The sequence below is a fragment of the Onychostoma macrolepis genome, chromosome 06 (genome assembly GCF_012432095.1).
Source record: "Onychostoma macrolepis isolate SWU-2019 chromosome 06, ASM1243209v1, whole genome shotgun sequence".
Lineage (NCBI taxonomy): Eukaryota > Metazoa > Chordata > Actinopteri > Cypriniformes > Cyprinidae > Onychostoma > Onychostoma macrolepis.
The window spans coordinates 27293862-27310555 of NC_081160.1; the positions used below are offsets into that span (position 1 = coordinate 27293862).

A 16694-nucleotide genomic window follows, 5' to 3' on the forward strand; every position below is an offset into this window, starting at 1 on the left:
GAGAGGGAGTAACTAGGCCAAGAACAGAGCGACCTAAGGACAAGAGAAGAGGATGCTATGCTTAAATTGGCATCCAGTGGAAAGTCTTTGTCATTTTATTTTAATTCGGATTGTCTCAAGCCTGCTAATTTTCCATAAACATCAAAGAGTAATTCTTCATTCTTTGGGGGGAATTATTCACAATTAATTCTTATTTTAAACTTCAACAAATTCAGAAATAAAACAAAAATGTGTTAATCAAAAAGTTTATTTTTAGACTGTTCGACAGCTGGGAAATAAAAGCTTATGTCTAACATTTATTGCCAGCGATAAAATGCACAGCTAAACAGTCTCCGCTGGCTGCATTTCATGTTGTATAAATAGGTCACTTTCTCTCAAGTCCACTTTATAATATCAATCCAACTTTCTTTTCTATAACCTTGTCTTTCACCTTTACAAATGACAGGTCGTTTGTTGTCGCTGTTCCTTTAAGAAGTCTACGTAAACTCCCTCTGCTGCACACGTGACACAAGTAACGGCGCTTTGCTGCGCTTTTACTCGAGAGCTGCGTGTTTGCTGTCAAGTCTAATATGGTTTGCACAGCCCCAGGCTGCCTTCAATAACAGCCTCTTTGCAATAGTATTTGATTTTGACAGGTTCACAAAACAATTGGAGCTGGAATGCGCCGTGCAAACTGGTGATGAGCGTGATGATCATGGATTGTTAAAAATAAACTTTAACTGCTCATTTCTAACGCCAAAATCCTTCAGAAGGATATTCAGAGTGACAGGAGCTACAAAGAGCAAGAAACAGCTTGAGGTATGGCGGACTTCTATTGTTTTGCAAAAAAAAACAAAAAACATTGCAGAATATTAATTTAGGAAAACAGTTACTATACATTCCATAGCATAAGCGATATCTCATTATATACTGTATTTTCTAGCATAATACTACTATTCAAATGTTTGCAGTCAGTAAGATTTCAGTAAAGACCCATTAAACTGATCAAAGCGACAGTAAATATATTTATAATGCAAGATTTATATTTTTAATAAACGTTTCTATTCATCAAAGAATTCTGGGAAAAAAAATGTAGCACGGTTATAACAAAAAAATATGAAGCAGCACAACTGTTTTCAACATGGATAATAATAAGAAATGTTTCTTGAGCAGTAAATCAGCATATTAGAATGATTACAGAAGTATCATGTGACACTGAAGACTGGAGTAATGATGCTAAAAACAGGAATAAATTACTTTTTAAAACTCAAATAAGAAAGTTACATTGTAATAATATTTCACAGTGTTTTGTTGTATTTTAGGTAGTAGTGTACATCATAATCAATTATCAAACGTTTCATTTTTCAGTTCTGTGGTTTTGTCACAACTTGCATTAAAATGAATTTATATCAATCAATTAATTTTACAAGTTAGGTGCATTCTATAACAAGTTACAATTGCTTAGGAAGGTATGTTTTTTCTAAAAAAAAACATACTGAAATGATTTTATAAAACAGGTAAACAGATTATGCTGCAGGTAGCATGCAAGAAAGAAATTTTTATTTTTTATTTTTTTTGCGGTGAAATGCCACGTACTAAAGTGTCGTAGTAAATTTGCCCCTCAGAGTGTTTCATGTCACATTTGTCACTGTCATTTATCAAATTAGACTAAATAGGGAATAACGAACTCGCTGAATGAGAAACTAATGAGCAGTGTGCTACTGCTTGGAGAAGAAACATGCTCTCAGAAAGCCACTCCACAACTCTCAAGAGAAACAGCATCTCATGCGGTGCATCACAGAGGAGATCTGGCGGTGTGCTGCAGAGGGCCAGACCAACACGAGAGATTTCGCCTGAGGAGAGGCTCTGTCTCCTCAACTACACTAACAGACACACCAGTGTGAGAAATGGCCAAAGGATTCACTCTAAACACCAAATGGAAAAAGACTGAGAGGTAAGATGAGATAACCAGACTGCCAGAAAAAGACAGAGAGTACATACAGGTATATATATGCTTAAATGTTCATACATCGAAAAAATAAAATAAATTAAATTAATAAAATAAAATAAAATAAAATAAAATCTGTTTATTAAATACATTTGTATATGTATTTAATTATATTTTGTATTATTAACCAGACTGCCAGAAAAAGTCCAATTAACAAAATGTTGGAAGGGCAAAAATATTCAAGTTGAGATAATTTTATTGCTTGGCCTTAGCTGAGAGGACATATTATATTAAGTCTACACAAATATATTTGAAAAACATTGACTGAACGGTTATTTTCAAATCCAGTCAACAATTAGCTATGCTAATATTGACTAAACTAATAAAAACTAATCCAGCCAACACCAGGATCAATCTAGACCTCGAGTCTGTAATAAAGTCTGAATAATTGATTGATTGATTGATTGATTGATTCCGTACGTGCCTGGCCTGAGTGACTTTGCAGGAGAAACAGTGCCACTGAATAAATGTAATTTCTTAGACTAAATTTATTGACAAAAACGTACAGCATATCCAGTGTTTTTGAGTGGATATTTAGAAGTGTTTTAAAAGTCATGTGTCCGAAGAAACATGAATATTTAGGCTACGTTAAGTCAAGTGTATGTCAAGTTAATGCGTCAGGTAAGTTAAATGGCACTGAATTTGTACTTAGACTGAATTTTTCAATTTGTATATTAAAAAAAGGTGTAAACGTATTATTTAAAATGTATATATTTATACACAAACATACGACATACTGTATATAAAAATATCGAATAAGCCTTGTATGAATGTCTGAGGGAAATGAACTGTTTAAAGTGAAGGGAACGTGGTCTTTCTTCTTGTTTAATACATAAAACACTTAATGTCAAAAGCTGTGTTACTTGAATGAATTTTTGGTTGTATGATGTTTCCATGAAGTGAAAAGATGGCATGAAGAGCTCGCGCGGTCTTTCTCTTTCTTAATACGAATAACGTTACTTAATTCTTTCTCATGCTTAATACAACGAAATGTGTAATGTAAGCTACAGTAATGCGCTTATTTGAAGTTAACAGGGGCGTGTTGAATGGGTTTTTGCATATGTTAACTTTTGCAATTGTCCCGTGAACTTAAAAGACGACATTAAACGTGACTAACAACCAGCCATGCTGAAATCTCGCTTTTTCAAACGGGGTTAATTCCAAAAGGTGTTTCTGTTCTCGTGAATGAAGGGGAGTTCGTCGATCCGAACGAGAATAAACAACTGAATCCTTTCACAAGCCGTTATGAAAGCAGGGTACGTCTCAAGTCAGTTCCTTAGGTAGTGAATCACTAGATCGTGCACACGAGTCCCTGCACTGGTAAAGAGACCATGGCTTAATAAACATAAGGACAATTGATCAATAAATTCGTAACACGTCATCAATGGTATTTATAAACAGGCAGGACCGTTATATTTTGATATTATTTTGATGTTCTTTAAGGTAGACTTATAATATGAAATGTGCATGTTCTGTTACAAATCCTTTCAACTAATGAACAGGAAACATCAATGCTCCCTGTGTTGTGCAATGGATTGTGTGCACAAAAAAAAAAAAAAAATGGTTGCAACTTCTATTTCATCACAAATTTAATTAACTGATATTACCATTTTAAATTATTTAAAAGGCATAATTTCATTTTTTGAGATAAATTGTACTTTTCTTTCTCCATCAGGGTGTGGCCAAAGGTTTCATTGGTGCTTTCTCACCATTGCAAGTTTTCAGATGCAACCCAGTCAATTCTTCTAAGGCACCAAACACTGGCTCGTGACCAGACTGCTCCACTGCAACTACATCGTGTGCGTACTTTCAACACTAAGACTTAAGGTAATGTGTGTAAAAGTTTAGTGTGTACTACAGTTAAAATGTGCTTTATTGTTCTCAGTGCCATCTATGCTAATATTAGACTGTCTCATTCTTATTCCGAGGTCACCGTAGCCACCTGGATCCAGACTGTATCCAGATCAGATGGTCACTGCTTGTCACCTGGATCAGCACCTAGAGACGACCTCGTCAGCCCTGAATGTCAGCAGAGACCAGGACAAGTAGATGAGCCCCAGAGACAAATCCCTTCCGAAGACCTCGTCACCTAGACGGCCATTGGGACAAGACCACAGGAGCCAGGCCAGTCTTCTGCACAATCTGACTTCGGAGCGGCCTGCAATTAAACTGCTGGTTTCGTCTGGCTAGAGAAGAACGATGGAGTTTTGATTCCTTCGACACATGATTTTTCTGTTTAATACTGTAAAGCTTCTTTGACACAATCTGTTTTGTAAAAAGCCCTATATAAATACAGCGACTGGGCTTTACTTGACTCAGTTCAGTTGAAATGTAACACCTGGTTCATTTATTTTTTCTGACTTCTGCCTCATTTTAAAGAAGTAAACATTTTGTTTAGCTTGTTTAGTCTTTAAGTTCATTAAACAAATGTTAAAAATACATTTTGCAGTTGTATTACAAATGTAATGTTTGACAACTGGAGCACTTTAAAGGGATAGTTCACCCAAAAATGTAAATTTGCTGTTATGTCAGATGTCAGTGACTTTTTTTTTCTTCAGTAGAACAGTAAAGATTTTTATCTGAAATGGTGATCCTTGGTGATTCATACACTGCATGATTCATACAAATGCAGATTGATATTAAATAAAGTCTATTATGTGTTATAATGTGTGTGTTTTAGTGATTGAAAGACACCGGATAATAATTTTCTTAAACTCAGTATAAAATATAATAACTAATTACACAGCAATTTCTTATGATGCCTAAATAATAAATCTTAGTTGGAGGTAACATATGGTTAGTAAATGGTTCAATTTTAATTGACACAATTTGTTGTAGTTTTCTAAATGTTTGACCAATTAAAACATTTTAGTTGAATGGACTAAAAAACTATTTCAGTAAAGGTTGAGCCAACTAAAAAATAACAATTCAGGCAACACTTTGAAGACAGAAATTGACTGAAATACGTAAAATTTCTGTGGAACTAGTTACTAAATAATAATTAGTTGAAACAGCTTGAATTTTTTTACAGTGAGAGTGGCTATATATGCTTAAATGTTCTTACATTACATCATGTAAAATAATGTAAAATAAAATCAAATAAAATCCATTTATTAAATATATATGGTTTTATATGCATGTGTATGTTTCTTCCCAGCTAAATTAATAGACACATTAGTGTGAGAAATGACCAAAGAATTTACTCACAACAAAATGAGACAAGATAACCAGATATATGTACTTAAATGTTCTAACATTTCATGATCAAATTTAAAACAAATAAAATAAAAATAATATTTTGTATTATATGTATTAAATTGTATTTTATTGTATGTTCATATGTATGATTTTTTTTTTGGTGTAAAACAATATTGCAAATAAAACATATGTAAGTAAATAAATAATTTATTTTAATAAATACATTTAATTTAACAAATAAATATGAATCTAAAATAGAAATGAACTGATCGGCTGTGTGTGTGTGTATGTGTGTGTGTGCGTGCATGCTTTTGTTTGTGTGTGTGTGTGTGTGTGTGTGTGTGTGTGTGTGTGTCTTACATGGGATGGTGCGCAGGTACAGGTTGTCTCGAATCACTTGCTGCAGTTTGTGGTCGATTGATCCTTTTTGGAACTGCAGACTAAGATAATGCCTCAAATCAGCATTCAGCACTTTACCTGCAAAGAGAGAGAGAGAGAGAGAGAGAGAGAGGCAAACGGAAATTTAGAAAACCTTTCAAAGGTTATGGAAACAGAAGTAGGTAGTCTTGGCATTATAATGTAGACTAACTCCCAGAAGGGATACATTAATGCTCTGAGGTTGCTCTTTCATAAGATAATGAGACTTAATGGGTTCTTAGCCCATTTAAAGCATAAAACTTCTGAAAAAGAAAAGAAAAAAAAAATCACATGATTGTGTCTAAAGATTAGACAATTCTTGACATATGGTAAGAGTATAGAGCTATACAATGAATATGAAAGGTATAGCTCTGTTCATTTGATCAAAAAGTTGTTAAAACACATTGTTAATATCTCTTGTGAAACCTTAGGAGAAACAGAAGAAAAATCTAAGAAGCATAAAACAAAACTTATGAAATAAGTCAAATTATGGAATTAAAATAGAAGCAGAAGTTCAGTTTACTCTCTGGCTAGGAAAAAAAATAAAGACATGTCATACGTGATCCTGCTTTCCTACGGGTACTTTCACTGTACGAAAATACCTTCCATTAGTGCCCAATTGTTTTTCATTTTCTAGGACTAGAGTGACATCTTACTCTGCACATACACACGCACACACTCAGTGTGAGAACCAGCTGCACAAAACAACACGGCGTAAGTCTCTTATAAGCTTTGCTAACTCAGAAAAGACTTCACAAACAAGCTGACACAGTGTCGAAAGCAACTGTGAAAAGTGAAACCTAATGAAAACCCTCCACACAGAACTTTTAAAAGCCTCACTTTCCCTCTTTCTGCCAAACTCCAAAGACGCAACTCTGGGAGAGTTCACAGGGAGTTGGGGAAAGTTGCTCTGCAGAAGACGGCAGAGGATGTTTGCTGATACAGACTGAGGGTGGATGAGAAAATGAAGGGAAACAGAGAGAGAGAGAGACAGAGAGACGAGTCCAACAGCACAACTTGAGGGAGGAGAACAAATGCTATTAAAGGGGTCATATGAGATCACGTTTTATTTGATCTTTTGTTGAAAAAAAGAAAAGAAAAAGGTTTAATCAAAACATGCTTTAAATTTAAAAACCAACTCATTACAAAATCATTGATTATGTCAGAACCCACATTCACAAAACATATCCTTCTGAATGATCTCAAAATGAAAAAAGTTCATTTTCATTTGTAAGTTTAATTTTAAGATTTGTGATTTATTCTTAATGTCCCTGATCATTTCAGTCTGGATTTACCATTCATGACACATTTCAATGCAGATTAGTTTAATAATCTTTGACAATAATGTTCAGTCTTTGAAAGTATTGTCAGATTAGTGAACAGATTGTTCTTTTGAGTCTGATCTCTTTAATGAACATATTTTTTGCATCACTTACATTTACCAAAATAAAATAAAAAATACAAAAATAAAATTAAATATGCCTAATGTACACTTGTTCATATGTGTTGATTATTGTTTACAAAATAAGGTAATACAATACAAAAAAACTTATGAAAATTAAAACAAAATACTAACATAAAATTAAATAAATTAAATTAAATGCACCTTTTTATTTGCATAAGTTCAGTTAAAATGATTTTTAGAATTACGTCTTTTCATCACTATAGCAGATAAACAATTGCACCTGACTGCAAACAGTCCAGCCAAACAATGTTACTTATTTCATATTTAAAGAAAGTGCTTAAATAGTCATATTTTAGTTTTTCATGGGCATTTTCCACCACCTCTCTGTTCAAAAGAATTTGTCACTGTGGCTTTAAGAAACACCTGCTTTTGCATAAGAAATGAGAAGCAGCGCTAGCACTATGTTCCAGTGGTCACACACCAGCTTATGGGTTTGCTGTAGCGTGAAATAATTGTGTAGACAACAGCTTGCATTACAATGCAAGATCACAAGACAGTCCACACTAAAATGTGCCACACAAACTGTTAAGATCATACTTTTTTTGGACTGGGGAGAAAGTTTTGAAAGTTACAGTATGTTTTCATAGTTCATCAAGCTCTTTCATCTTAGAAGTTCAAGAAAAAATAGACTGCTCATGATATGAATTCATTAAAGGAACAACAGAACAAAACAGGGACTATGAACAAAACCAAAAGTGTGAATGTGTGCAGACAGACGCCACAAACCACTAAAACCCTCACCCATAATCTCCCGTCTTCACCCCTATGCCTGCTGCCAGACCTCATAAAGCACCATAATCTCCTCATAAACACAGCGTGACCTGTTATGTGTCATAACCTTTGGGCGGAAAGGCAGGTGTCCCCGTCAGTAGTCTTGAATTAAGCAGGATTTACCAGCCATGAAAAGCTGAAATATCACATCATTCTAATTTATTTTGACAGGGATAAAACAGGAATTATCAAAGTGTTGACATGAGAAGCAGATATCAGCAGCGTTTTAATGGCTTGATGACTTAACGTGACTGGAAGATGAATGCTGTTTTTACGCATGGACGTAGCAATGGTTCACCCTAGAATGCTACAGATACTGTTGCTTTAGGGAAGGATGAGAACACTATGCTATTCTTCAGAGGTGGGGGACTCGAGTCACATGACTTGACTCGAGTCTGACTCAGTGTCAGACGCAAATTTAAGGACTTGTGACTTGCTTGACTAAATAAAGAAAATGACTTGACTTGACTTGGACTTGAGATACAGTGACTTGAGACTTGACTTGACTTGACCTTCATGACTCGGCAGGACTTGACTTTATAACAACTAATTATTATTATAAATCATTGCAAGTGTGACAATTTGGTAAACAAAACGCAAGCCACTGAACCAGCGGCAGAAGTGATCCGAGTCTGCGCAGTTCATGACACTGTACGAGCACAGGAACACAGCGTGCCAAATACAGGGAGCAAGAGAATCTCGCGATGTTTGGATTAACACTCTTCCAAACTGTATGCATTTGCAAAGCCAGGACGTCACCACTTCATAAAGGCAATGTATGTAAGCTTGTTCGTTAGTTGAAAACAGCATTGGTCTTAAATTCAGTTTAGGTCTGTCATTAAATTAAAGTGATTATAAATTATTAATCTCGTGTTTGTAATTAACGACGTCAAACTTACGTAAACAGTGCTTTAGTGTCAAGTATCCCTCTGTGTAAATCAATAGGCTATATGGAATTGTACCTCGGAAACCAGTGTTTTCGATTAGTGATATTTCTCTTGAATCCAAAATCCAAGACATGTTGTCAAAATGGCCTTAGTATGAGTTTTTATATTTATAATATACGATATAGTAATATTTTCAGCGCGGCTGCCAACAGTTCCGTTGGGCCCACAGCTAGAGTTACGCGCGTCTCTAAGCAACATACTGAATACTGAACGAATCCAGGGATTTGAACGAATCGGTTGAGTGATTCAGTGGCCCATTCTTGCTTGTTCATGAACGAATCAATTTTGAATGAATCAGTTCAATGAACGCTTCTGTGATAAAGCTGTGATTTGCCACCACTTACTGGTGGCATTAATGTCGTAGAGTAGGCCTATCATTTCATATTTCTATATTCAATTTTTTAAATAATTTTTTTCCCCAACAGAACAAACAGAAAACAAAAACGAAACAAAACAAAAAGCTTAGGTAGACCTTAAATGCACAGCTGTCAATTTAGTTCTTATTAAGATAAAATCAAAGAAATGGATAAGCTACAGGGGAAGATACATAAACATTAACAGTAATAGGCTTCTTGTTTTGAGCCATGATGACAATAGTTTTCAAGAACAATGTAGGCAATCATGCAAAGTGAAAGAAACAGTCCAAATAGGGTGTCTATATCCGATGAAAAATTTGGGTCCATTTTATTTCTGATATAAGGGGTGATTTGTAGTCAGCATATTATTTTAAATTGAATAGCATGTTTTGTTACACACTGAAATTCTTTAGCGTGCTCCGAGACTGAATCCCAGGCTTCACTGGAGATATTTAGTGCAAAATCATCTCCTAGGATGGTCAAACTCAATATAACATAAATATGAGATACATATTTTTATCTTGTATTTTTATCAATATTTTCTCAATTACAGACTTATCAGTATACAAAGTAGTATTTTGCCTATTTTCAAAATGTTATATTTAAAACATTATTATTTAAAATATATAATTAAAAAAGTTAATTTCTGAGGAAAAATGAATAAGGTCGTGTGGCAAAAATATATTTGTTCCTGTTTGATACTGTGACTTGACTTGACTTGACTTGACCCTTATCAGGACTCGACTTGACTTGCTTGAGGTGAGCCACTGACTTGACTTGACTTGCTTGATTTGTTTGTACTGTGACTTGAGACTTGCTTGAGACTTGAACATGTGTGACTTGCCCCCACCTCTGCTATTCTTTAATTAGATTTGATTATGGACATATTTGGCCTGAGATGGATGGGTCAGTTTAAAGATTGATAAAATAAAATAAATAAAAGTAAAACTTTTACAAAAATACAACATTTACAAAAATAACAAAATTACAAAGCATTTAAAAATAAATACAAATATTTACAAAAACATTACAGAAATAAAAAAATATAAAAAAAAAAAAAAAGCATATTCATGTGTTGATTCTTGTTTACAATGTAAGGTACGTTACACAAACACACACACACACACACACACACGTACAAAAACAAAATACTTACCAAAATAAAACAATTACAAAAAATTATGGAAAAAATGTAATTTAAAATTAAGTAATAAAATAAAACAAGCTTAATGAAGTACACTTGTTCATACAAGTTGATTCTTGTTTACAAATAATGATATATGTAAGATAAATAAAATATAAAGAAAAATTATAAAAATAAAACGCATTAAAAATAATAAAGTATGCCTATTGGTTGATTCTTGTTATAAGGTTACTAAAAAGTTACTAAAGTTCCATGTAAGATAATGTATGAAATTTCCAAAACTTAGCATAAAATGTCTTGCCGGAAATGACTAGTACATTTTCTGTTTTTCAGTGTATTTACATTAGCATCCAAATTCGCTCGCTCATCTGCACTCATTTCTTCCCCATATGGTGCACCATGTGGCATTGACTATACAGGGAATAGTGAATGAGTGAACGAGTGAGTGACTTTGACACAGCACATGTGGTCAAGGAGAGCAACACTGATGAGGGGTGTGATGAGTCTCACCAGGTGAATATGACCCTTTATTAACGCTGCTAAAGGTCCACTGTCCAAGCCACTTCCACCACTTCATTTATCTCACTTCCTAGATCATGAGAATACCACTTTGTTTTCTTTTAATTCTATTTTAATGCAACAATAGCCACTTCATCTCTATTGAACACTGTCTTCGATGGACATTACTCAGAGAGGACAGCATATTTAATTTGATGTGAATGAAAATGAGACTGTGTGAGAGAAAAGCTGTGCGTTTAACCCATTCTACCGTTTTAGGTCATATCTTATTTTCATAACCCATTTTTCCCTGAGAATTTTTCAGAAAGACGTATTTTCAATGTTTTATCGATTTAACAATCAATAAGAGGTACAAACAGCGCAACCCATTGTACACACTATATGTTATATCTCAGCCTAGTTTTCATTTGCATTGGGTAAAATATAGTGTCTACTCTGCATTTAAACTACGAGATCAAATGCACAGGCCCCATATTTTTACATACCCACGACAAAAATACTTACAAAGATAAAATAATTCTAAAAATAAAACACTTACATAAATACAATAAATAACAATCTTACAAATTAATAATAGTAATATTATTATTATGAATAAAATAAAAAAACTAAATAAGACACTCAAAAATAAATTAAAAATAAATAAAGATAATTAATTAATAAAGATGTGTGATGATGTGTTAAATGTTTTTCTATTTAACAAAAAATATTTTTATATATCCAAAATAAAATAAAATAAAAATCCTAAAACATTAAAAAAAAATTGTTTTTTTAAAACTCAATTAAATTAGGAACATTTTGAAAGCATTCTGAAAAAATTCAAAAGTGATCTGAGACTTAGGACAGCACTGTATGTATTTTTGGTGTTTTATTCATATGGAATCTGTATATTAAACACCTAATAGACTGTAATTTGTGGACCTCAAGAAGGGGACTTCTACTGTCTCTTTAGCACTCTGTCTCTTTCTGGCCTCAACAGGACAAAGGTCTAGACTCTCTTCATCATTTTCAGCTGAACTTCTTGGATTCTGAGTTCTGAGGAAGAGCCGTCTGAGGCTATAAGACAGATGCTCTGTATCGCTCTCTCTCCCTTTGCTTCGCCCACCTTCTTCTTCTGCCAATAAAATGAGGTAATAATATAATAATCCTGTCAAGGGAAGACAGAGAATTTGTTAGGGGGAAGACCAGAGGTTTTAGAGAACATTATCACTGTGCCACTCTCTTTATTTCCCATTTTCAACTGTCAATATCTTTGGTCATTCCTCATCTGCCTTGTTTTTATTTTTTTCATAACCCTTTTAACGTTGACATTTTTTCCTTTGGTTTTCTCCTTTTTCTTATCTCTGTCCTTCTCTATTTCCTTTCCTACGTGTCAGAAATGGCAGAGCAGCTTTATAATCCTCCCCAGATTCCCTCCTGTCACAGTGCTCACAAACCATGGCAAGGACATACAAAAAAAGAAAACAAAAAAAATCTAACAAACAGAAGACACTGGGAATTTATCATTTTTTGCTATTTGTTTTACCACGAGAGAGGAAGTCTCCATTTACTACTGCTGAGGATTACTCTTATAAAAGTGTACCATAATTTGCATATAGTCTCCATTAAAATACAAATGTTGTTAATAACAACATCCCATTTTTTTGTGTTCTTGCTCTGGTGGTAATAAACCTCAGTAGGGTGCAATAGAGTTACCTTCAATTTAACTTTGGGTATGATTTTTCTAATATTCAATATAGCATATCTTGTAGGCATATTGAGTGAGCAGGACATACTTGAATTTCATTATAAATTGGATTCTGAAACATTTTTTTTAACAACAATGCATGAAAATCTGAAAAATGAAAATCATGCAAAGCTGAAAAAATTAAAAACATTAAAATACAATAAAAATATTTTTCACAGTAAATAAAACAAAGATTACAAGAAAATACTATTTCCAGTCATTCTGCTTCGAAATTTTACATTTAATGTGTTACTGCCTTTTTTTTATTGTGAAATAAATTGCGAAAAAACAGCAATTTCTAAGTGGAAATTGTTTTTACACCAATTTATTTTTAGTGTACGATAATTATTATATTGTGGCCAATTAAATAAATACTAAATTTAAAAAAATAAATAAATAAAAATAATATATACATATAAAATATATTTTATACATCACATTTTTTATAATGTAAAGTAAAAATGTACTATTTTGAGATTTGCTAAAGATACTATATTTAATGAGCATAATGCACAATTGAATATCCAATATTTGCTAACCAATGTGGTACCAATATATTGTATCTATATATAACAATATATTCTAATATTCTATTACTAATATACTAATTTTTCAATTAGTCAAACGATTAATCGCAATTAATCAAATTCAAAATTAACGTTTTTGTTTACATAATATACAGGTGCATCTCAATAAATTAGAATGTCGTTAAAAAGTTCATTTTTTCTTGTAAGTTATTTCAAAAAGTGAAACTTTCATATATTTTAGATTCATTGCATGTAAAGTAAAACATTTCAAACATTTTTTTGTTTGTTTTAATTTTGATGATTAGAGCTTACAGCTCATGAAAATCAAAAATCAGTATCTCAAAATATTAGAATATTTACATTTGAGTTTCAATTAATAACCATCCCTACAGTATAAATTCCAGGTATCTCCTGTTCTTTGAAACCACAATAATGGAGAAGATTGATGACTTGGCAATGATCCAGAAAACGAACATTGACGCCCTCCACAAAGATGGTAAGTCACAGAAGGTCATTACTGAAAGGTGTGGCTGTTTACAGAGTGCTGTATCAAAGCATATTAAATGCAAAGTTGACTGGAAGGAAGAATTTGGGTAGGAAAAGGTGCACAAGCAACAGGGATGACTGCAAGCTTGAGAATACAGTCAAGCAAAGCCGATTCAAACACTTGTGAGAGTTTCACAAGGAGTGAACTGAAGCTGGAGTCAGTGCATCAAGAGTCACCACGCTCAGACATCTTCAGGAAAAGGGCTACCAAGCCACTTCTGAACCAGAAACATCGTCAGAAGCGTCTTACCTGGGCTGTGGAGAAAAAGAACTGGACTGTTGCTCAGTGCTCCAAAGTCCTCTTTTCAGATGAAAGTAAATTTTGCATTTCATTTGGAAATCAAGGTCCCAGAGTCTGAAGGAAGAGTGGAGAGGCACAGAATCCATGTTGCTTGAAGTCCAGTGTGAAGTTTCCACAGTCAGTGATGATTTGGGCTGCCATGTCATCTGCTGGTGTTGGTCCACTGTGTTTTCTGAAGTCCACAGTCAACACAGCCATCTACCAGGAAATTTTAGAGCACTTCATGCTTCCTTCTGTTGACAAGCTTTATGGAGATGCTGATTTCATTTTCCAGCAGGACTTGGCACCTGCCCACACTGCCAAAGGTACCAAAAGCTGGTTCAATGACCATAGTGTTACTGTGCTTGACTGGCCAGAAAACTCGCCTGACCTGAACCCCATAGAGAATCTATGGGGTATTGTCAAGAGGAGATGAGAAACACCAGACCCAACAATGCAGATGACCTGAAGGCTGCTATCAAAGAAACCTGGGCTTCCATACCACCTCAGCAGTGCCACAAACTGATCACCTCCATGCCACGCCGAATTGAGGCAGTAATTAAAGCAAAGGGAGCCCCTACCAAGTATTGAGTACATACACAGTAAATGAACATACTTTCCAGAAGGCCAACAATTCACTAAAAATGTTTTTTTTATTGGTCTTATGAAGTATTATAATTTGTTGAGATAGTGAATTAGTGGTTTTTTGTTAAATGTGAGCCTAAATCATCACAATTAAAAGAACCAAAGACTTAAAATACTTCAGTCTGTGTGCATTGAATTTATTTAATACACGAGTTTCACAATTTGAGTTGAATTACTGAAATAAATGAACTTTTCCACGACATTCTAATTTATTGAGATGCACCTGTATGTGTGTGTACTGTGTATATTTTTATGCATATATAAATACACACAAATACAGTATATATATATATATATATATATATATATATATATATATATATACAGTATATACATATATATATATATTCATATAATTTATATTATATTTTATATATATATATATATATATTCATATAATTTGTATTTATATATATATATATATATATATATATGAACATAACATTTTTCTTAAATATATACATGTATGTGTGTGTATTTATATATACATAATAAATATATAGTATACAGTACACACACATATACAATGCAAACAAAAACTTTTATTTTGGAAGCAATTAACTGCGAATAATCGTTTGGCAGTGCTAAATTATTTACAAAACAAACAAAAAGAGAAAGACAGACATGCAAATGCCTGACTTGTGTACACATGCACATACAGCATACCAAAAATAAAATAAAAATACCACTGTCTATGATAGACATACACACACACATAGTGTGAATGGCCCCTTCAAAAAGTGATCCCTTATTAACTCTTTAAAACAAATCTGCTGAAACCAAACGTAGCTGAAACATTGGTTACCATGGTAATTATTTTTTTATAAAGGCCATCTTACAGCCTTTTTGCCCCCTCAGACAGCGCTTTTATCTAATTGGTTAAAGTTCTATATACTGTATAGTTCAGGAGCAGATGGTTCTTTCGCCTGATTTGGCTCGTTTGCCACCGACAGCTCAAATAAGGGTTCGTTTTCTCAGCTGTGCTCCGATTCCCCATTGATTCTCTACAGCACTGCTGAGGAGGCCTGTTACACATGCATCTATTAGACGTCACTGATTATGTGACTCAAATTAGCTGTTTTTAGCTCCTGCAAATGTCTCCTGAAGCGCTCGAAGTTAACGGCACTTCTGAAGCTGAAACTGTGGTTCACAATCATTGTGGGGAATGAGAAGAGTCGAGAAACAGCTGGCTGCAGAACCAATTGAAAACAAGAGGTTGAGGACAGCGGCAAGACAGCTGAATCACTATTTCTGATCGCTCCCCCGACCTCTCCGAGACCGTGTCCCTGGAGAAAGCCTCTCGCTGACGACAGATTCGAGCCGAGTCAACAATCGCCAAGACAGCCGCATGAACACAACACACGGTTATTGTTGAAAGCATTGTGGAGAGCCATTACTTGTATTTCTTCGTGAGAATGTGAAAGCTCGGTCTGTCACAACACTGAGGCGAGGGAGTTATGATTTCCGCCTAATGGCACTATGACCTAAAAGCTGTTACTGACGAAGAGAACAAAGCTAATCAGAACAGAAAAACAGAGTCAGACAATGAGCAAATGAGGAACAAAAGGAAAAACGAACAGAAGAGAAAATAATTCAAAGCTGACAGAACATAAAACTCAGATCCTACTCTTTTATCTGCGACTTTCAAGAATGTTGTGAAGTTGTTTTCCACTAAAACAACTACTGAACAAAATGAGTGGGATGAGTGAGCATATAGTTACATTTTCTTCTTCTACTATTAAATACAATCATTTATTGAATACTGATGTCTGTTATAATATTACTGATGTTATTTATAATCAAAACTGAATCAGAAGCTATATATTACCACACTTTTTTTAGGCTGAACGGGAAACCTCTTGTTACTTTAATATATGCGGATAAGGAGAGCTGTCTGTGAGTGAATGCAGAGGAAGGAGGGATGTTACAAAGGAAAAGGATGCCAAGCGTTTGATCCTCTGAAGCCAGGAGGGAGGCATGTGGCAAGCCTGTTGCTGACAAAGAGAGAGATGGAGTTGTTGCAGGGGTAACAGCAGTTGCTGTCTACAAGAGGATGGATTTACTGTATAAGCAAGACCTTCAAGAACCTACAGGAAAGGATTTCTAACAGAAATATGAAAGGACTTTGGTAAAGCGTGACTGAGGCGTCTATCAGCCTGTCAGACC

General features: G+C 34.2%; 1 protein-coding gene across 3 annotated transcripts in view; it reads right to left on the minus strand.

The window, feature by feature from the left end:
• The window catches only part of LOC131542519 (membrane-associated guanylate kinase, WW and PDZ domain-containing protein 3), a 108933-nt gene that overhangs the window by 36274 nt on the left and 55965 nt on the right, over positions 1-16694 (minus strand). For all 3 annotated transcript variants that reach the window (XM_058779291.1, XM_058779290.1, XM_058779292.1), the window contains exon 2: positions 5546-5662. In XM_058779291.1, coding sequence (XP_058635274.1) covers positions 5546-5662 — 117 coding nt within the window. The remainder of the gene's footprint in view (positions 1-5545; positions 5663-16694) is intronic.